General features: G+C 34.9%; 1 protein-coding gene and 1 pseudogene across 2 annotated transcripts; one reads left to right on the top strand and one right to left on the bottom strand.

Moving 5' to 3' along the window:
- Positions 1-4,141: 4,141 nt before the first annotated feature.
- Positions 4,142-5,435, bottom strand: LOC25500662 (serpin-ZX-like; annotated as a pseudogene).
- A 1,067-nt stretch (positions 5,436-6,502) lies between these two features.
- Positions 6,503-21,844, top strand: LOC25500663 (uncharacterized). Of its 2 annotated transcripts, none has more exons than XM_024772564.2 (16): positions 6,503-7,032; positions 8,941-11,655; positions 12,056-12,506; positions 12,733-12,961; positions 13,278-13,442; positions 13,745-14,017; positions 14,137-14,382; positions 15,321-15,698; positions 15,810-17,180; positions 17,266-17,322; positions 17,690-18,118; positions 18,811-19,034; positions 19,387-19,520; positions 19,928-20,170; positions 20,254-20,432; positions 20,898-21,844. In XM_024772564.2, the coding sequence occupies exons 1-16, from the start codon at positions 6,630-6,632 to the stop codon at positions 21,009-21,011; spliced, it is 7,611 nt and encodes a 2,536-aa protein (XP_024628332.2). In that variant the 5' UTR covers positions 6,503-6,629; the 3' UTR covers positions 21,012-21,844. The 2 variants fall into 2 exon arrangements, with proteins under 2 accessions (XP_024628332.2, XP_024628333.2); XM_024772565.2 differs by having other exon boundaries at positions 6,902-7,032; positions 8,961-11,655.
- Positions 21,845-22,877: the final 1,033 nt, after the last annotated feature.

Consider the following 22,877-nt stretch of genomic DNA (forward strand, 5'->3'; position numbering starts at 1 on the left):
GAGTGTGCAATAAAATAAAACTTTCGATGTAGCAAATAAATTTTGCAAAAAAACCTCTTAAAATTTGGAAGAAAAAAAATGTCTCTTGCAAAATAACACCAATAAAAAAGAAAAAAAGTAAATGTAACAAAAAAAAAATTAGAAAGTGGGTGAAATAAAGAATGTCTCCTTATCCTATCCTATGTGACTATGGTATTGCAAATACAAGGACTGAAGGACAAAAAGAATGTGGGTGAAAATAATTCTTTTTTAATGTGTTGGAGTTGAAGATGCCATTCAAATATTGGAATACATACTCAAAATGAGAGAAGAAAAACATGGAACGGCAAATCCAGATGTTGATGATGAAAAGAAAAGACTATTTGAACTTTTGAAAGCAGAAAGAGTTCGGAGTAGAAAGGGTGCATTTGGTTTTAGAACTTAAGAGAGGTGTTGTTCATTCATTACACACACAATATTTGAAGGTTTTAGAATGAAGAAGCATCCTTGTAATGCTAATGACATAAAAAAAGAACTTGTAGCGTTAATCTCCTAGGAAATTAAGGAACTAGAAAGATTACATGAAAGCTTCAACTTATAAACTCAATCATGCATCTCAAACCCCATCTGTTTTGTTCCTCTCATCAGTCCAAACTTTCAACGCAACTCTCCTTTTCTCATCCACCATGAAATCAATCACATGTGACATACGAACATGAACCTCATACTTAGACTTAATAAACTCAATCAGCTCCTGATCTAACAACTTCACCTTCTCCTCACTCTTAATAGTCTGGGCAACATACATGTTATAACATCTCTTCAGCAACTCTTGCTGCTTTCTTCTGAATATCATCGAGGATTTGAGACCCTTCTTTGGATTTGAGGAAGTTACATAACTTCATCATTGTTATGGGAGTACATTTATGCCTTTGAGGCCAGAAACCGCATTGAAATGCCAAGGACATCACGTTGTCACGGACAATGTCACTACTGATAAGAGTAATTGTCTTCACATTGGCGATGAAACTCTCGATTGTTATGAAGTGTCATGCAAGCTCGGTTGTTGCCGGTGTTCTCCAAGGGTTGGAGGACCATCCTTAGATCTTCAGAGTGATCCTTACAGACTACACCTCCCATTGTTGACATAGAGAAATGGGTGATGTATGTTGTTCTGTGAAGAAGAAGGAATGTGCAAAAGGAAGAATATAAGTAGGGAATCTCATGAGAGAGAAAGAGAGATTAGATTAGGGAGCAACGGTTCGATATTTTAGGCATTGAGTTACACATATTCTAACTTGGGAAGTGTCGCATACTAATGTACCAATAGATTTAGTTCTTGAAACAATCAATAGATTTAGTTAAATGCAAATCTAAATAGTGAGTGTAGGTGTATATTTTAACATAATGCAAGTTTCAAATGATTTTCGGTCACATGATTCTTATAAACAAATGAGAAAGAGATGGGAAAATAATTTTGCTATATAAGTGGTAGTAATGATAACTTTCAATTCCCTTTCTCTTGTTTCTTGTTGATTATCTTACTTTTCATTTGCTTTGCTTGATTTTGGAGTTAACATTTGATCCAGAGTAAATAATCATTTACTTATGCACAACTTTTTATTTTATTTATCCTAACTATTTACTTATGCACAACTACTTTGCTCTTAAGTAGTAGTAGAAGTGAAACTAACCTTGTGACATTTATATCACGAAACAAAGGAAAGATCAAGACCATATCATGTTAGTAACATACTCCAAAACTTTTGATTAACTGCTGCTATATTTTTCCAGGTCAATTTACTTTCTTAGATAAACATATTTGAAGGAAGTTTCTTAGATAAACATATAACCTATATCTAAAAAGATTAAATTATTTGTAAAAAAATAAGTATTAAATTATGAATTTTCATTTCTAATATCAAATAGATCATCTTCATACATTTCTTAAGTTCTATTTGTATATTTAGCTGAATGAACTAAGATCTCGATTTCATTGTTTCTGTATTTTATGACAACTAGATTACTGAATAAGTCTCACATTTTGAAAATGTAACACTCCATATTACATACTACGTTATAATTTCTAAAAAAAAAATACTATAGGTTATAAAAGAAAGTGTCATATTAGTACTAGATAATTATATGGATTCAATTTAAATACAAAACAAATTTACACACTTATCTTACATAATAAGTTATAAGTTTTACAATTTACATAAGATAGACTAATAAGAGAAATTAGAGTACAAATTTCAAGCCATGTTCTTTCTTACTCTTCAATGTAATCTGCAAAACACAACTATGAGGAGGTGAGATTACGTCTCCACAATCAGATTAAAACATAATACTCCACATGGTAGTCAGAATTTATAAAACATCCAACTTAATATATCTTAATAAAACTCATTACATAGATACAACTATACATAAACAATCATATTTATATATTGCATCTGCTAAGTTCTTCGAGCGTGAGTAATCCCAAGCAACATGTCTGCCAATGTAGTATGTTATAAAGCTCGTAAGTGCCGCCCTACTCACCTACCTTACATTGTAATTGTTGAATTACACTGCTCCTCTAGTTTAGAGGATAACTGCCTCACAATTAAACTCTACACTGATCTCTTGTTTATTACGATCTATGAATACTATATCATTTAATTTTACCTAAAATAAACCCTAGAACTTATACTCAAGTCTAGGAATCAACTTTAGACTCATCTGCATTGAAACAGCGCTTCACACACATACTGGCGCCCGAACACCAACTTCTGGTGCTGAAACTAGCGCTAGCTCTCTGACCACTGGTGCCTGGTGCCCTAGCCCTGGCGCCAGCCAGACTCTGTATTCTACCAATTCCTGCATGAAAAATCAGCAATTTGGGGTCTTGGATAACCCAAAAACATGTCACACCAGCCAGAAAAAAGGGGAAAACTATCCCGATATCATATACATAATCGATCATGGTACATAGCATACATGAAAAACATAATGATTAGGCATAAATCCATTAATTCAAACAATTCCTAAACTCTCTTAATCATGTTATTCCGACCATTAGTTTCTCAAACACTAGTTCTCACCTTCACATACATTCATTATTTCCATTCACAACAAAACTTGGTCTAACTTAGAAATGAATCCTATTAATGAACTCACCTTGTCAATTGAAAAGAGGAGTTTGAGAAGAAAGAGTAAATGATGATGAAAACTTGATTAACCTCCTAACTTTGTAACCCTAGCTCCAATTCCATCTCTTATTATTCTTCCTTCAAGTTCATTTCCTTTACCCCTAAACTAAGTTGATTGTCTCAATTATTCACATGCATGTAGGGTTTATGGTGATTCAAGGATGAACGGTGATGAAGAGATCGTGAAGGCGGGGAGGAAGTGAGGAGGTACGGTTCAGAGAGGAGAAGAGGCAACATAGAATTTCTGATTTTTTAACTTGTATAATGCCTATTTATAATTGTGAGTAATTGTCCCTTATGGTTAATTAGTAATTCTAATTAAGAGATAAAAAGCATATTAGAGTAATAGTACGAAAGTAAATCTTGGGATATAACATAAAGAATGAAACAAGTCTAAATTTATTAGCATCATCGTCCCCAATTCAAACGATGTGATGGCAAACAAAAAAGTGCACTCTCCAACTTAAAAAAAAAAGTGCATTCTACATATTGCAACAATTTTTAATTGAAAGATTTGACAAAAGAAAACATGAAAAATGTTGCATGGTTCTCCTGGAGATATATAAAGGAACTAGAAAGAGCACATTATACATGAAAGCTCTAGTTCGACAAATTGATCAGACTCCATTTGTTTTGTTCCTCTCATAACTCAACTCCCTCTCCTCCTCTCCACTCTCACTAGCCTCATCAACTACTTTGTACATTTCTAAATATGAAATTATGCATCAAAATAGCAATTTATGATCTAAATAATAACAGATAATAACCACAATTAAGATCGTATCAAAACATAAATTTGCCTCAAAAAGAAATAACATAACCACTAAAGATAATCTTAATATATTTTTCCTACAATTGGATCATATCAGAAACACTAAACTATCTATATTCATAAAAAACGCATTCCTTTAAAAAAAAAAAAAGTTCCACTCGTTATCTATGAGTGAGTGATGCAATTGATTGCGGTACGAGAAGTTAAGATCACCCAACAAGAGGATTGAGAACCTGTCCGGCAAAGATGATCGTTTGGGTCAAATCTTCTCTAATTAGAAATAGGAAAGGGTGATCGGCTATAAAGTCTATTCCAGTTGGCATACACATGGCCACCACTGCAATATTGGCCTTAGCAGCTTCAGTGCCTTCCTCGTTTACTTCAATGAAAGACTTGTGAAATATGTTGGAAACAGAAAGGTCTTGACCTTCAAGAGAGTCCACCATTTTTGTCAAACCTCCAGAAGAGAAAGGTAAACTCACTCCTAACTCCTTCGTCATACGAGAAGTTTCAAGCCCAAATGAAAATTTGAATCTTGGAATTTGGAATTCACCTATTCTCACTAGTTTATAAGGAAGCTTGTGCTCTAGGAACTCAAATTCAGAAGCCACTTTCTCAACCATAGCTAATAGTACATCTTTTGCATTTGGAAGAAAAATGTACATAGAGAATTGTCGCTTATTTTTTCCTTAATTATAAGGAAGACGAAGAACTTTAAAACCATCAAAAGCTCTAATAAACTGATCAAGGTTGCTGCTCATAAAAGGAACCTTGACTGAGCTGCCATTCGGAAGGTGAAAATCATATTCGCTTGTCCTCCAAGCAGGAAAAGGATTACTCCATGCTCCTTTAAAATACAATGCATTAGCAAAGATGAGTCTGGTTAAGCTGTCAACTGACGCTTGAGGAAGAATTTCTTTAATAAGGCCATATGTCTCTTTTTCAGCCCATAAATTCACTTGTTTAGTCACTTCAATAGCCTTTAAAACATATCAAATTTAAAAATCAGTTATGCAAATAGATTAGTTGAATTCTTTTCACAAGTATATCAATAGAAAGGGAATGGGAGATATACAAACATACCTTGTTCCGGAAATCAACAGAAGACAAAGCAGCCTTATAATCAGTAGACATGGTTTCTTTGAAGGAAGGTTGAAGAGAAAGGGTTTTCTCTACCCACACACCATTGGCGAAAGAGAGGTGAGGACCACCGGAAGAAGTTGCGTCTTTGAGGAGGACATAAAGGAGATGAGAGACAAAGAAGTTGAGATGATCGATGGATTTGAAACGGAGGAAGTCAAGAAGCTGTTGTTGAGTAGGACCGTCAGAGCCAACAGCGATGATGCTGAGAACAACTTGGAGAGACAATGGTGAAAAGACGACATTCTTGTCTGATTCTTTTGAGAAGAGATGTTTGGCGATGGTGAGGGAAAATTTCGCTTGGTTGGTGCTTGATTCATCAAGGTGAGCCATTGTTCTTCTTCTTTTGATTTTTCAACTGTACCAGAATCGATTAGGGTTTGAAATTTGAAAACAAGTAAAACCCTAATTCTTCTAAAATCGGGAACACAAGAATAATAGAGAGAAGAGAAATAACCTTGAATTGAAATCGAAATCGGAGAAAGAGTGTAAAGAAGAAGTTGGTGTCGCTGTTAGTTAACTTATAATAGAAATTTTGGGGGGCTTAAAATCTCTCTGTCCCAAGATTTTGCCGCTAAAAGATATCAAAATTAAATTATTTTATCCAAAAATAAATAAATAAATCAAATAAAACATGGATATGGATTTTTGTTTGCAATGTTGATTTTTTATTTTTTTTAGGATCAGTATGTTTCTTTTTAAAATCCAAACTATAATATATCTATACTATTATAATATAAATGTTTGTTGCATTCAAATTATAATAAATTAAACTAACTATGTTTATCTATTTCAATGCACAAATAATATAACAAAAAACATCTAAATTCTTATCTTTGTAATGTCATCATCAACAATCATTATTATAGAAAAAGTTGTTTAAGAATATAATTAAGATAGTGAAAAAATTAGTCTAAAATTTCATATTTTCTTTATATAAAGTAAGTATAGATAATGCTCATCTAATTTGTTACACTTTTTATAGGATAAATGAAGGAAAAAAAAACTTGTAATCATATCTTGTTTGTTACATTTTTATTTTTATATTTTTTTATCTATTTTTATTATATGTATTGAAAGTTGAAGGTAATTTAAACAAAAAAAGTCAGCTCAAAAGAACCATAACATATAATTTTCTTTGTATATAATATAAATAATTTTAATCAACTTTTTTTTTGAAGAGATAATTTTAATCAACTTATCAAATAATAATAATAATAATAATTTTAATCATTATTTTTTTGACAAAAATAATTTTAATCATAATCAAAATTTCTCAAACGAAATAGTTTTTATAAACAAATTTTCTAATCAAATTGGAATATAAAATTATATTACCAAAATATGTTTTATTTTAAAGAAATTACTAAATTAAGTTGAAAGCTATATAACAAACAAACAAAAAAAAACTAACCTTAAACATGGTTTCTTTCTTTCACTCTCAAGCCAAGTGAATTAACACTATGCTTCTTCTTCATCATCATCATCTCGTTCTTCCTCAAAACACAGAAACACAAACAACAATATAGTAACCAACAAAAACAATGACACCAAACACAATCAAAGAAACCTCAACATCATCATCATGTTCTCAAAACATCATAGATCATCATCATCTTCCTCTTCATCTCCTCAGATCCGACACAATCCCACCATCACCAACTCTCTCCAATTCCACTATCGATTTCCTTCCAAACTTCTCCGGTTACTCATGGATCGCTTATGGAGCTTCTTCCCTTCTCGTCATCACCCATTTCCCTTCTCCTCTTTCCGATCTTCAATCACGTATCGGTCCTATTTTTCGTCAATTCTTTGAACTTTCATGTCATCATTCTTCTCCTGTTTCATCTGTTTCTTGGGCACCCCAGATGCCTTCTCATGGTGATCTTGCTGCTGCTGCTGAAAATTCTATCTGGGTTTTTAACCATGGTTCTGTTAAGTCTAAAGGTAACTTAAAGTTTCGACTTTTAAACTTTGTTTTTGTTGGTTTTTGATTTTTGCTGAAATAATCGATATCATGAATAAAAACTATATTTTTAGTAATTTTAATAGGTTTTGAGAATTTAGGGGGTTAATTACTTGTGGGTTTAGTTTAATTATCAACTGCCACTAACTGTATGTTTGGTTCTGTGGTGACAAGAATTGATTTTGTTTAAAAGTGAGTTGAATGTATGAATCTATATTCATGTAAAAGTGAGTTGAAGAATAAATTTGAGTGTAAAATTATGAATGCAAAATAGAAGATGCATCATCGGGACATCAAATGAGTATCTTGTATTCCGCCAAATCAGAGATATATTTTGAAATTAGTTGTATGACATGACAGGGAAAGACTAGACAGGATAGAATTAGAAATGACAACATTATAGAGATATTTGGGGTAGCACCTATAGTAGAAAAGATGGTGGAAACTCGGCTTAGGTGGTTTGGGCATGTAGAGAGAAGTCCTGTAGATTCTGAAGTAAAGAGAGTAGATGAGATAAGGAGTAGTCAAATCACTAGAGGCAGAGGAAAACTTGGAAAAACTATTTAGAAAGATCTAGAGATTAATTATGGTGGATTTTGATCCATGTAACCGACCCCGCTTAGTGGGATAAGGCTTGATTGTTGTTGTATTGGTTTTCTGGTTTAATTGCTGAAATAATGAATATTGTGAATAAAAACAATGATTTTAATAGGTTTTGGGATTTTTTTTTTTTGGGGGGGGGGTAATTATGTGTTGGTTTAGTTTAATTATCCAATGCAATGACGCATAGATAGGGACTTGACACTGACACATAGACACTGGTAATAATTTAAGGAAATGGAAGTGATTGAATATAACTTCACGTGTTGGTGTCGTGTTGGGATACTTGATGCGCCCTTAAGCCGAAACGTCGGTTTTGCATAGATTGAATGTCTCATAGTGATGTGAGTTTCTTGTGGTTTTTGGAGGGTTTGATAGGGACTGATATAACACTATCTGGAGAGTGGTGTTGGGGTTGTAGTACCGTATGCTTGGTTAGAGAATTGTTATTAGTTAAGATAGTTCTACAAGTTTTTGGATGATTTGTTATCATCATCTGATGTGAAATCAGCTGTAAGTCTTCTCTTGATCCTTCCTATGTTGGTAGCAAGTTATGTCGTGTGTAGTGTTTACATCTAATTTCTCAACAGTTTTCAATTCATTATTAACCTTATACTAAGGGGCCATGAAGGATGGTTCTTGACTCAATACTTTGAGTATTTGTGAACTCACATATTTCTAACTACTGTGTTTCCCTTGATTCTGAAAAATATGGGAAGTTGGGTAGGAAGCAATTCAAAAACATGGATATTTTTGCAGCTAGACTGAGTGAGCTTTTGACATTTGAGAACTTCCCCAACATCACTTTTCAGAAACTGAGCATTTCATTTAATATTAAAGGATTTCCTTTTCATATAAGTTTTAGCTCACAGCTAACTCATCTACTCATAAATTATGTAATATTTGAAGTCTGTCATATTGTTTGGAATAAAAGCCTAAGAAACAGTCCCTCTAGGTATTATTATATTATATAGTCTGTCCACCTTTATAAGAAGTCACAAGAGAGTATGATATGATAATGTCTACTTTTTGGAGGAATTTAGATATGAAAAGAGAGTGGCAAGCTTTGATTACATGTTTTTCGTTTCTTTTTTTACTTTTGTACTTATTTTTATTTTTTCATGGGGACATCTGATACCTTAATCTTATCCCTCATCCATGCACTTCTTTCTTGGTTCTAATATATTTATTCTTTTCAGGAAAAGACAGAAAATATTACAATAGAAAAATGTGCCACTTATTTGATTAGCTTTATTTATTAAAAAGACAATCTTGTCACTCATATTCAGGTTCTTTTTGTTGGAGCCAGAATGCAGTGCTTGTACAACGTACAAAAGTGGAGACCATCAGATGGACAGGATCAGGGGACGGAATCATTTCTGGTGGAATGGAGGTAGTTTTCTGGAAGAAGAGTAACAAATGTTGGGAAATCGCGTGGAAGTTCAAAGCAGATCAGCCCCAAACAGTCGTAAGTGCAACCTGGTCTGTTGAAGGCCCTTCAGCAACTGCATCACGTCCTAGTAAAGAACAGATTGAAGGGTCCTTAATCAATCAGGTAAGCAAATGTGTGTTTGTATGTCAGAGCAATGGAGTATGTGAATATTCAAAAGCCAAACTTCAACACCCTCTACCTGTTGTGACAATTCAATGGAGACCATCAAGGGGAAGACTATCAAACAGATACAGTAGGTATTCAAAAGGGAATGTATTACTGACATGCTGCTTAGATGGAACTGCTAGGTTATGGAGTGAGGTTGATAATGGAAAGACCAAGAGGGCTGGGAAGAACACAGGGTCCTCTTTTTGTGTTGTTGCTGTTATTGAGATTAGTCAGTGTTTAAATGGAACTCTTGGTTCAGATATATTTGTGATGTGGGGTACGGAAATTGTGGGGTTATTTAGAAGAGGTGAAGGAGACAAACAAATTTTTTCCAACGAAGAATTTGAGCACGACGTGAGAAAGTGTGATTGGTTAGTTGGATATGGTCCTGGAATGTTGCTTAGCTTTTGGGCTGTCCACTGTCTTGATGATGTTTCCCCGCTGAGATTTCCCCGAGTTACATTATGGAAGAAGCATGAACTTCAGAGCCATGACATAGGAACCATTTATAAGTTTGACTCATCTGATTTTAAAAACGCATTACTTATGCAGAATAAAGTCATTATATCAAGAAACTCCTTGTCTGGTCCACCAAGTATATGCTCTTTACTTCAGCTCTTACCTTGTAATTCCTTAGTTTGGTCATTTTTCCATATTCAAGAAACACATGACGCTGTTGAGAACTCCCTTGATAATGGTAAAACAGATGCAATATCTTCCCATTTGACTGGTGGGTCTTTAAACTTAGATGGACACAGTGGGAAAATATTAAAGGTTTCGATTCATCCTTATACAAGTGAAGCTCAAGTTGCTGCTTCTCTTGATTCTAATGGGCTGCTTATTTTTTGGTCACTTTCTAATATTTCAAACTCCATTTTGGGATGTCCAACCTTGGTTCCTACTTGGGAACTCTGTGGAAAGCTTGCAACTCAACACTCGTGCTCCATGTATACAAGCTTGACATGGGCACCTTCAATACTTGATGAGCAACTGGTGTTTTTTATGGGACATAACAGGGGGATTGATTGCTTCATAGTCGATATTAGTCGAACTGAAGAGGAAAATATAGAATGTCACTACTTATGCACTATTCCCTTCACTGGTCATGGTCCTTATGAGGATGGCCCACACGACATATTTGCAATTCCTTTGAACTCTACGTGTAATAAAACATTTCGTAATAATAAACTTATGCTATTGGCAATTTGGATGGGGAGATTTGAAGCTCTATCATGGGAAGTCAACTTGCACTCTTTTGACATGTCAACAAGCTGTTCTGAATGCAACTTTGATGCTAAAAGCATTGACGACAACAGTGTTTGGGCATTTGAAAGTACATATGCTAGTAAAAGATATTACATTACTGTAATTCCATGTTCATCCGACTTTCCAAGTTCCAATGATTCGGTTACTAGTTTTGCAGTGGCGGATCCAGGAACCCTGAGTCACAGACAACAGGAGTTAGGCTTTGCAAATGATCTTTGTAGTAGCTCTCCTACATATATCTTGGCCACAGGCTGCTCTGATGGTAGCTTGAAACTCTGGAAAAGTAACTGTGACAATCCGTTGACCCTGAACTTGCCGTGGGAGCTTGTGGGTATGTTTGTTGCACATACTGGTCCTGTCAAAGGTATATGTTTCACTGATTGTGGTCAGAAAGTTGCTACGTTCTGCAACGGAAATGATTCGAATGCTGTCAATACGATCCATATATGGGATGCTATAAATCTGATCATTTCAGGGACATTTATTTTAGAAGATACACTCACGGTTGAAAGTGATATTACTACTCTCAAGTGGTTAACTTTAGGGACTGGTGAGTTATTGCTTGGAGTTTGTTTGCAAAATGAATTGCAAGTATATGCTCGGAAGCGTTGTGACGGCCTGACTACGTCAAACTCTGTAAATTTTCTAAAATTAAATGTATGGTCTCAGATTGCATTTGCTCAAACTTCCCTTCCAATAAATGATTTCTTATGGGGACCCAGAGCTGCTCCAGTGGTAATTCATGGAAATTACTTCAGTATATTTAGTCATTGGTTGTTCCATGTGGATAAAAAGCAACAGAGTAATTTTCGTTCTCGTGACTCGGATCCAAGGGCCAATAATTGCAAGATTGAAACATATGAAGACATAAGTTCTGCCGTTTTTACTGATTGTGACATTGGTACTTTCAGAGAGCTTTCAACTGTAGACAGTCTTGCAGATTGCGATTCGAAGCAGTCCATCACAAATAATGTGAACAGCAATAACCTGTACAGCAGCGTGATTCTTGCCAAGGAACAATTAAAATCTGAACTCCTTACCAAGGTTGGTTTGTGGAGCATCTTAGAAGTAGCTGATCTGATCGGTGGATCTTTGCCTACTTATCACCCTGATGTACTTCTTATCAATATAAGTTCAGGTAATGGTTGAGTAAATTGTTTTCTTTCAGGATGACTGATGACTCAACAAATTTAAGTCATGTTTGGATAAACAACTTAATGAAACTTTTATACCATAAGTGCGTATCATATTAGTTATGTATAAGCTATTTCGATAACAAAAGTTAAAATAAGGTCAAATTGTTTTCAAATAAATTATAAGCTGTTTTCATATGTTATTCAAGAGAGCTTATGAAAATAAGGTGAAAACAGCTTATGGACATGTCATAAATTGATTTCACAAGCTCTCTCAAATAGTCTCACAAGTGTTTATGCTAGTAGATAAGCTCAAATAAGTTAATCCAAACAGGCCCTTACTCAAGCATGTGATGGGAATTATATCATTTTTTCACGCCGCATTGTTATTTTTATATTTTTCAGGCAACTGGAAACGTGCTTATGCAGCTGTTAAGCATTTTGTTGAATGCCTGATTTCTAATTATGATCCTAAAAAGAGACAGATCACCAGAAGGAATGGTCTTCCAAGTATCATATTGTCAGATTATTTAGAAGGCCGTATGCCAAAAAGTTCGCAAGATAAGGGATTTAATTGGAGTGGGGATGTTGCGTCAATCACTTCATTTTCACAGGCTCAAAGTAGCTCGTTCCAGTTTCCATATCATTCGGATTCCAGTTCTGAAAATAAAAGAAGTTCCACCTCAACTAGTTCTGAGCTTAATGGCTTTATTGAATCTTTAGAGAATTTTCCCAATTTACCACATTTGATCAACATAGAAAGGACAGAGATTCTCTCAATCATTGATCTGCTCAGGGAAGTTAGTAATCCAGACTCCTCTTCTGCATATCAAAGTCTTGATGAACCCGGACGAAGGTATTATCGAACCTATTCTGTATTTTTATGGTTTTCTGTTAAATCTTCCTGTTCGATATATTTTTTCCTGTCACCTTCTGATTTTTGTAGCACTGGGAACTCATATGAATTCAGATAATAATTTATGTGAAAATACACGGGCAGTGATGGTGGGACCTGATAATAGGTATTTTTTTTTGCTTTTTTGTACATGATAGTGATGTGGTCTCTAAACCTTTCATTATAGGTTTTGGGTTGCACTAAGGTTTCAGCAACTACATTTCCAACGGAAGTTTGCTAGAGCTGCATCTATCGAGGAGATGATCATTAACTCAAGGTTGTTCGTATGGGCTTACCACTCTGACTGTGTAGGAAATCTATTTGGTTCTGTCATACCCAATGAACCATCGTGGCAAGAAATGCGTGCTTTGGGTATGGGGTTTTGGTATGCTAACATACCTCAATTGCGTGCAAGGGTAATGCTTGCTCCTTTTCTATTTTGTATTCTTCTCCGTGTTCTCTACGAATAAACGAGCGAAAACAAAATCTTGAAATTATAGCCTTCTTAGTTATGCTGATTGCACGATGTTGCAAGAAAAGCAGGGATTTCTCATTAACTTAAAAAATTGGCATGTTGAAGAAAATAATTCATTTCACAAATAGCTGATATAGACTTTTTCTATATGATTTTCATTTGTTGTTTATTTCCGTCATACATCAGAATATTTTGTTGTTTATTACTCTTTCCAATTCAGACAGCTTAAATATTTTCTTCATTCCTATTAATTCTAGATGGAGAAATTAGCAAGAGCACAATATTTGAAGAACAAAAATCCTAAGGATTGTGCGTTGCTGTATATTGCATTAAACAGAGTTCAAGTTTTAGCCGGCCTTTTCAAAATCAGTAGGGATGAGAAGGACAAGCCTTTAGTGAGTTTTCTCTTGCGCAATTTTCAGGTAAGTTGTCTGACAGCACATCTGCAAGCACTGTTGTTTTTTCGGAGGTCTCCTTCATTAAGCCAACAAGGGACTAACTGGCCGGTTCAACTAGTTGAACTGGGAATCTGCTGGTTTTCCAGTTGGTTTTATCCCGGTTGTACCACAGTTTAATTGAACTGGGCTGAATCGGTTGAACTGCGGTTGATTTTTTTTTTTCCTTTCAGAGTATGCAAATATGAAATTTCCTTGTTGTACATGCATTTGTTTTATCACGTTTATGATGTTAAATCCTTAAAGTAATTATAATTAATTGACTACAGGATGAGAAAAATAAAGCTGCTGCTTTAAAAAATGCTTACGTCTTATTGGGAAAGCATCAGCTGGAATTGGCGGTTGCTTTCTTTCTTCTTGGAGGTGATCATTCTTCTGCTATAAATGTTTGTGCTAAGAACCTTGGGGACGAACAACTTGCACTAGTCATTTGTCGCCTTGTTGAAGGCCATGGCGGACCATTGGAGCATCACTTAATTGCTAAGTATATATTTCCATCGGCAATCGATAGAGGAGACTACTGGCTGGCTAGCCTTCTAGAGGTGCCCAAAATTACTTGCATTCATGTATCCATAAAACATTCTGTTATATTCTGCTTTTAAGCTGTGATGGCTTTTTTCGTACTTGATCCTTACTGTAACTAGCTCTCCTTGATTTGCAGTGGGAAATGGGTAATTGCTATCAATCTTTTCACAGAATGCTAGAGTTTTCAGTAAACACTGTGGCTCCCGAGTCGACCATCATGTCCAATTCTGGTTCTTTTCTGGACCCTACTATTGGTTTTTATTGTCAAATGCTTGCTGCAAAGAATAGCACGCGGAATGCTGTAGGAGAGCAAAATTCTGCTATCCTTTTAAGGTGGGCAACTTTGATGACAGTTACTGCCCTAAAAAGATGTGGTATTCCTGTAAGTTTATTTAACATATTAAACAATCATTTGATTTTTGTAATTGTACTTTTAAAAATGATTAAGCTTAATATACAAGCATATCTACCCAAATCAAGTTATTTTGTTTAAACTTCCTACTATTTTTTGCATGTGACTTGAAATGTGTTTACCTTGGGCTGGTTGACATGAAACCTGTGTACTCTCCTACTTTGTTCTTCATATGTGAGAAATATGTGCCGTACCTTCAATAGCTTAATATTTAGATGTGGTTTTCATTTTTATTTTTTATAGTGAAAAAGTGAGTGTGTTATCGCCTTGTTTATAGAATGGTCCTTTTTAGAAGAGACTATTGTTTCTTTTTGCGGTATATTTCTTATGCCTGTTTCATGTAAATGTGTCCACCTGCTGCTCCATGTAAATGTGTCCACTCTCCTACTTTGTTCTTCATATGTGAGAAATATGTGTCGTACCTTCAATAGCTTAATATTTAGATGTGGTTTTCATTTTTATTTTTTATAGTGAAAAAGTGAGTGTGTTATCGCCTTGTTTATAGAATGGTCCTTTTTAGAAGAGACTATTGTTTCTTTTTGCAGTATATTTCTTATGCCTGTTTCATGTAAATGTGTCCACCTGCTGCTCCTAGGATGATTCTGTAGTGCAGATGATTGGTGTGCTCCTCCAAGTTCCTAACCAGATGCTCAGTAAAAATCTCGGAGAATTGTTAAACTACTCTATAATCCTTTTTTTTACTGGTTTTGTGATTTCATCAAATTAATTTTTTTTATTTGTGTTAGCTCTAGATAAATACTCACAACTGCTTCTTCTATGTCTGAAGTTTTATGTGCATGCCATGATATTACACGTGTCAGTACAATGCCAATATGTGACATTATATGCATATGTGCACGTACCTATTTTCTGGTTCGTGATCATTTGTAATGTTCTCTTGTTTTAAGCTTGAGGCATTGGAGTATTTCTCATCTTCACCGAGCATGCTTGGGACTGCAGATCAAGAGAATGAATTGGGCGATGTTCTGTCCAGTACATTAAAGCCTTTGCCAGGAAAATCGTCTAACTGGTTATCTGCTGATTTATCTGTGCATCTGGAGTTTCAAGTTAAATTGAATTTGGCCCTTGGCTACTTATCAAAACTGATAAGAGAGCATCCAAGTTGGCCTAACACTTTTACAGAATCTGATAAAGAAGCCTCTTATTCTGAAGAGTACATGATTCAGTACGAGAAATCAAATGATAGTTTTAAACAAAAGTTATACGCAGGGTTTGATCTTTTCGAACAAAGGTTTTCACTGACTCCATGCTATCTAATCAGCTCGGTATGCTTTCCTTTTCCAGTATTTTTTATTCTTCCTTATGTGTGTGTGTGACCATTGGCAGCAATATATTTACAGTGATTACTCTCTTTCCAATTCCCCTTTTCTCTACAGATCTTACTCTTACTTTGCCATCACGGACTATGGTACATTGGGTATGATGTGACAGATGGAAGCACTCATGGAGAACCATCTCAAAAGAAGACCGATAGATTTGATGTTTCCAATTTATCTCCTTCTCAATTCAAACCCCTGTTTAAAGCTGCAGAAGAAATCTCCTTTTTGTATTCAAGATTTTTTTCTGCCTGCGGTATGGTATATTCTCAACAAAGCTCAACTCCTGAGACAGGTGCATCAGCTGATATCAAATCTAAATTTTTGGATACTTCCCAGTGTCACTTTGAAGGTCTTCTGAATTCATTGTGGTATTTAAGAGCTGTTTTGAGGAGTCAATTGAGGTCTATTAGCAAAGATCTTGTCAAAAAGCATCTTGAAATCCTTGATTTATTTGAATACTATTTATATTTTTCATTAGCCTGGCTTCATAGAAACTCGGAAGCCCTTTTATTTATGGTGCAACCTTTCTTGATTGCACATGATGGTTGTAATCCTTATGAGGTTGATATGGTGAATCTTAAGAAACTTATCCCAAAAGTTGCACAGTTGTTGGCTCAAAATTCTTTCATTACTAATGTAGAAAGCCTTCAAATATCCAAATGTGCAGAGGATAAACTAGATGCAGATATGAAGTATTCAGTTCCTGATGATGAAAAATGGAAGATATTAGGGACCTGCTTGTGGCAGCATATGTCTAGATTCATGATATCTAATTTGAATTTGGTTCTTGCCAAACTTGAAGATGAAAATGTGTCTGGTTCTTTCCACAGATATAGGGAATCTAATACTCCTAGAAATTTGGATTCTGATAGCATCAGCTTACCAGAGCAGATTCTATTAGTCACATTTAACTTATGTGATTTACTGACGACAACAGTTACTCACATTTCTTCTTATCATATTAAACAACTTGCGGAATTTTTGTGGCAGAAATTGGAGAATGATTCAAATGTTATGACTCTTGAATGGTTAAAACAAACAAGGCAGTCAGAATCCAATCAGAACAATAACCTGAACATTTCGGAATTGGTCAACGGAAAAGATAACTATCTTGTTCATCAGTTACTATGGGATCACTGTGCTGATCCCAAATTGATACGCGACTGCTTTGCACAGGAGAAACTCAATTGGTTAAAGGATTCGGATCATAAGCCTATGAAAGGATGGAATGACCTGTATACAATTATGACAGGATTGCATAAAACCGATGACTCACATGATAATCATGAAATAGAATCTCCTGTTAAAGGAATACTTCCAAGTGGCCATGCTTCTGCAAGATCCAACTCGAAAGATATAACTTGTGCTAATATTGATGACTTTCAGAGTCCCAGAGAAATTTACAAGAGAAATGGAGAACTTTTGGAGGTAGTTATTATCCCTTTTATCTAATCATTTTCATATGGAAACACATTTGTCTATATAAGAATAACATCAATATATGCTTGTGCAGGCACTGTGTATAAACTCTACCAATCAACAGGAAGCTGCGGTTGCTACCAACCGGAAGGTTTGCCCTCTTAATTTCCTGTCATTCTGAAGCTTTGGGTAGTGTCATTTTTCAACACCATTTACATGTCAGTGATTTTTATGCTGAAAAGATTGTATAATAATTTGCGTCTAGGGACTAACATATTTTGTAAATAAAGAAATGGATGAAGCATTTTATTAAGTTTTTAATGGTTATTTTATCATTTTTGCCATTATAATGTGAATTATAATTTTATAACTATAATTATAATTGTTTTACGATTATACTTAGTCTTCCTCTTGGACCCTTTGAGTTAAATTTCATTTCAATCAAACTGACACTAGAGAAATCTTATCATCCATCATCTGAATATACAGCTAAGTGTGTAAATTTCTATCTAATTCAGGGTATAGTATTCTTTCACTTGGAAGATGAGATTCCTTTTAGTGGCGAAGCAGACCTTTTGTGGACCAAGGCCGATTGGCCACAAAATGGATGGGCAGGTTCAGAATCCACCCCTGCTCCTACTTGTGTTTCTCCTGGTGTTGGCCTTGGGAGGAAAAAAGGGGCACACCTCGGTCTTGGTGGAGCAACTGTTGGTATGGATTCTTCAGCTTGGCCTAGCAGAGACTTGACAGGCAATGGAGCTTTAGCAATGCTAGGTTATGCTGGTATTGGTGCCTCTGGATTGGGTTGGGAAACTCAACAAGACTTTGAGGATTTTGTTGATCCACCTGCTACTTTGGAGAATACAAGTTCCAGGGCTTTTTCTAGTCATCCAATGAGGTCTTTCTTCTTGGTTGGTTCAAGCAATACACACATTTACTTGTGGGAGGTAAACACATCTTTAGTTTCTGTACATTCACGATGATAGATGTGATTGTAGACATAGAAATAATCTTCTTTTGTTTTTTGAAGGCCGACTTTGTCTTTATGGTTACAAATTTACTATTCAAGCGTCATGCACATGCTATTCTTCTGTCACCAAGGAGGAGGGCATCTTCGCGTTAATGATTTGTTAAACTAGGCTCTTTTGTATTTGACACACCTTTGTTTTGTTATTTTATTTTAAAACTGAATATAAAAATTGAACCTTCTATCATCCTATATAAATCCTTTAAAAATTTGGATTTTTTTTCCAATTGGTTACTGCGGCTGTTCTTATTTACTTGTTGCTATTGTAGAAGAATTTTGTTTCTATTTACTTGCCATTTTCAAATTTCAATGCACCATTAACTATTGTTTTTCAATCATACCCTTTATTTATTGCATAGAAATAAATAGGTGGAATGAGATTATACATAGTTAAGGATACTACAGGAAGAATCTAAATAATTTCAGTTAAAGTAACGAAATTTATTGGTTTTCTTGGTATGTGTAAATAACCTTAAACGACAACTAAAACGGAATGAAGGGAGTATAATATAATTACCGGGCTAGTACTATCTGGATTACTCTAGTGAGTTGATTAATTGCATTGATTGTTGATATTTGAAGCTTATGCTAATGAAGAGCTTTATAATACAGTTCAATAAGGACAAAGCTACTGCTACATATGGGGTGCTTCCTGCTGCGAATGTCCCTCCACCTTATGCTCTTGCGTCAATTTCAGCTTTACAGTTTGACCACTTTGGGCATCGTTTTGCCAGTGCTGCATTAGATGGAACCGTCTGCACATGGCAGCTGGAGGTAGGAGGAAGGAGCAATGTTCGTCCAACAGAATCATCCCTCTGCTTTAATGGCCAAGCATCGTATGTACTTTGTTTCTCAGAACTGAATTATTATTTTAGCCACCCTTCACTTTAAGTTGTGTTTGGATATTAACATTTGATTCAAAATATGAGCATCATGAAAATTACAACTAGCTTTTAAAATGTTATTTTTCCCTCTGGTCTGTACTGTATGAAAATTAAGATTAAATTTTTGAAACATTATTTTTCTAGTTGATTATATTAACCATTTGAATCATGTTTAGGATGGTATTCTACAAGTGTATTTTTTATTTTATTTTGTTGATATGTTAATTATTTTTTCTTTACTAAAGATACTATTTGTTTCAATTTACTTGTGTAATTGTAAACTCTATTTTATGTTTGATTTCAGGGATGTCACGTACGTTTCCTCTAGTGGATCAATAATAGCCGTGGCTGGATATAGCTCTAATAATGTTAATGTGGTTATATGGGATACTTTAGCTCCACCTTCAACTTCTCGAGCTTCTATTTTATGTCATGAAGGTTTATTTCTATATTAAACATATTCATAAATGTTTGTGTCATCCCCATAAAAAATTAACCACCTCACCCACTTTAGAAAACTAGTTAACCTTATTTAATTTTTGAAGTGATAACAAAAGTAATTGCATTCTCCAAATTGCCTCTCATGGGAACTTGTTCCATGAGAATAAAAAGGTTATCAAAAAATAAAATCTAAACTAGATGAAGGGTGTTATATAATTAGAGTGGAATTATTTAAAATTTGTTTATATTTTGGATCACCAAACATAATTTTCTTTTTATATTGGAGACTGTAGGGACTAAGATTTATGTATTGTTTTAGTTTAAAAGAAAAGTGTATGTCCTGTTTTATTTAGGAAAATTGGCTCACCTCTTTTTATGTACTAACCTTTGCATGTCTTGTGAAGGTGGTGCGCGCTCCCTTTCTGTATTTGACAATCAACTAGGAAGTGGTTCTGTTTCCCCTCTAATTGTGACTGGTGGTAAAGGCGGCGATGTTGGACTTCACGACTTCCGCTATATAGCTACAGGAAAGGCGAAAAGGCACAGGCGTTCTGATAGCATTGGGCATAGCTCTCTCACATCTTTGAATTATGACAAGGACCATAATGTTGATGGGATGCTTTGGTATATTCCAAAGGCACATTCAGGTAAACAGAGTTTATCTGCATTGGTAGTTATGGTTTATACTTCATTGCTTATCTAATAATGTGCATAAACTTTATGATCTTAGCGAGTGTCACAAAAATAGCTACCATCCCAAATACCAGCTTGTTTTTGACTGGAAGCACAGATGGAGATGTCAAGCTCTGGGATGCCGAGAGCTCAAAGTTATTACATCACTGGTCTAAGCTACATGATAAACACACTTTTCTCCAGTCAGGCTCTCGTGGATTTGGCGGCGTTGTTCGGGTAAATGTTTTTGAAACTTGCATGTCAAATTTTTTGTTTTTGAATGAGTTAGCATGAACTTATTTTAAACGGCTGTTTCACGTATGAACTTAAATTAAAACTTTTACATTCCAAATTTTTTTTAGAAGTCTCTAATTTTACTTTTCCATAAATAGCTAAAAGCTTAAGGATATTCTTGTAAGCAAAGAAATATAAACTCAAGTCAAAAACCAATCGAAACTATACCTGTCTCTACTAAATGAATTGTGCCGAGGATAGGTTATGAAACCATCTTATAATTTGTATTTGAGCTGAATTCAACCTCAGCAACTAGCTCATGTAATGAAGATTACTCCTACTTATAACTACTATCTCGTATATACCACTAATTGATAAAAGATCTCCAAAAAAATTAATTGAACAAATAGATAGCGCATCAAGGACAAAAATTTAACACACTAATACTTTTCACTTATATTGTCGCAGGCTGCTGTTACGGACATTCAAGTTGTTCCACATGGTTTTCTTACGTGCGGTGGGGATGGAAATGTAAAGCTTGTACAGTTGAAAAGTCACCTGCGTGGCTTCGGGGATGAGTAACGATACGTTTGAGATGCTTCATTATTGATGTTAATCTCTACTATTGCACCAAATGCTCTTGGTGAAAGTGGTTAAATTTTTTTGATCGCCGATTTTGACAACTTGCATAAGAAAATGTGCAAATTTCCGAAGCCACAGTGTCTCTATTGAGACAGAGCTCATCATGTTATGCTAAGATCTACTAGAGGCAGAGCATAAATTCACTGGGGACAGTAATCAGTCCTTAACTTGGGAAAGCATTTCATCCTGGAACATGAACATCTCATGCTAGTGAACCTCATTGCTTTGATTACTAAATGGGTTCCGTTTTGTTCTAGTCATTCATTCTTCAGTTAGGTTCTAGTCATTCTTTTTGTATAGTATAAGTTCAATCACTTGGTCAGGCATTCTGTGGTATGAATACCTCAAGCCTATAATTTTTTTTGAAAATATATAGTCTTGTAATATTTTATGTGTATTACCTTTTGAGCTCAATCACTTGATTATAGTGTGTTTATTTGAAAAAGGAATAAGAACATATGATAATGTTGGTATCAAAGATAAATGTCCAAAAACCCCTACTTCTCCGGTGGTTTGCGACAGCGAGTACTGTTGCATAAGGGGCTGGTTTTGTTTAAAATGTCGGATCAGCATCCAGAAAATGATTTGGAAGGGAGTGTGGAACAGTTGGCAGCTTTGATAGACCAAGAAAAGTTGATGTGTTTGTTCTCCTAAGGAACTGTTAATTAGATGGTACAAGAAAATACTTAAAATCACATTGAAAATTAAAAGTGATACTCTTTTTAAGACAAATACTTTTTTATAAATGTTATAGTTACCATGAGGTATATAAATTTTTTTATCTTTTTGTAACCAACATTTATATTTATTTACTTTTTTATTCGTTTGCATACTATAGTGCTCATAGTCTGAATTTTGAACGTCGGATAGAAAATTACGATTTGATCTTATCCTTACAATTTTTAGTTACTTAAAAAACACTCCAATTTTTAGGGAAAACAGATTTTGGTAATTCTCCGTCCGTTTCTTTTTAGACTTAATTGCATGTTTGATCCCTTATGTTTATTTTAGTTTTTAAGTTGGTCCCTTATGTTTTAAAAGTTTCAAGTTGGTCCCTTACATTTTAAAAGTTTCAAGTTGGTCCAAAACGTTACTCACATCTGAAAACAGTGCAGGCATAGTCAGAAAATGAACACAGTTTCTGTACTGGTGCAGTCTGGATTTCGAACTCTGGAAAGCATGAATCCAGTCCGGATTGCGTAGTCCGAAAAAGTACAGTGCATATCATATGACATGATCAAAAGAAAATTGCCTAAAAAATGAATGGGGGAAGGTTATATACACATTACCTTTGCATTCAGTCGAAAATGATGATGTTAACCCCCCTTGATGGATAGCTGCTCCAAACCATGTTTTCGCCCTAAATGGTGTGTTTTTGGAGGTGTTGGGAGTGTTTGTGATAAAGGTGGTTTGCTTCAGCTAGGTTCTGGAGAACTATATATAACCTAGTTGTCCGGATTTTCTTTTCCGGAAAACAACGACTACTTTTTCCCGCTCAGTTTAAATACAGGGTGTGGGGAATTTCTATTCCGGAAAGTAACCATTGTGTCCGGATTATGTTTTCCGGATAGCCTTTCACCCTCACCAAGCGCAAGTATCACAGGCCACATGAATTAGGGTGATTTGCTAACCATTTCGGATTAAAGGATCCGAATGTTGTCCGGATTATACAATCCGGACAAAGGGTATTTTGGTCAAAATTATAGAGCACGCGAGAAGGCTGTAGGGTGGGAAAAGAAACACTCTAAAATTAAGAGGATTTTTTTTTTGACAAAAATAAAATTAAGAGGAGTTATTTCAACAAAA

Source organism: Medicago truncatula, chromosome 8 (genome assembly GCF_003473485.1).
Source record: "Medicago truncatula cultivar Jemalong A17 chromosome 8, MtrunA17r5.0-ANR, whole genome shotgun sequence".
Classification (NCBI taxonomy): Eukaryota; Viridiplantae; Streptophyta; class Magnoliopsida; order Fabales; family Fabaceae; genus Medicago; species Medicago truncatula.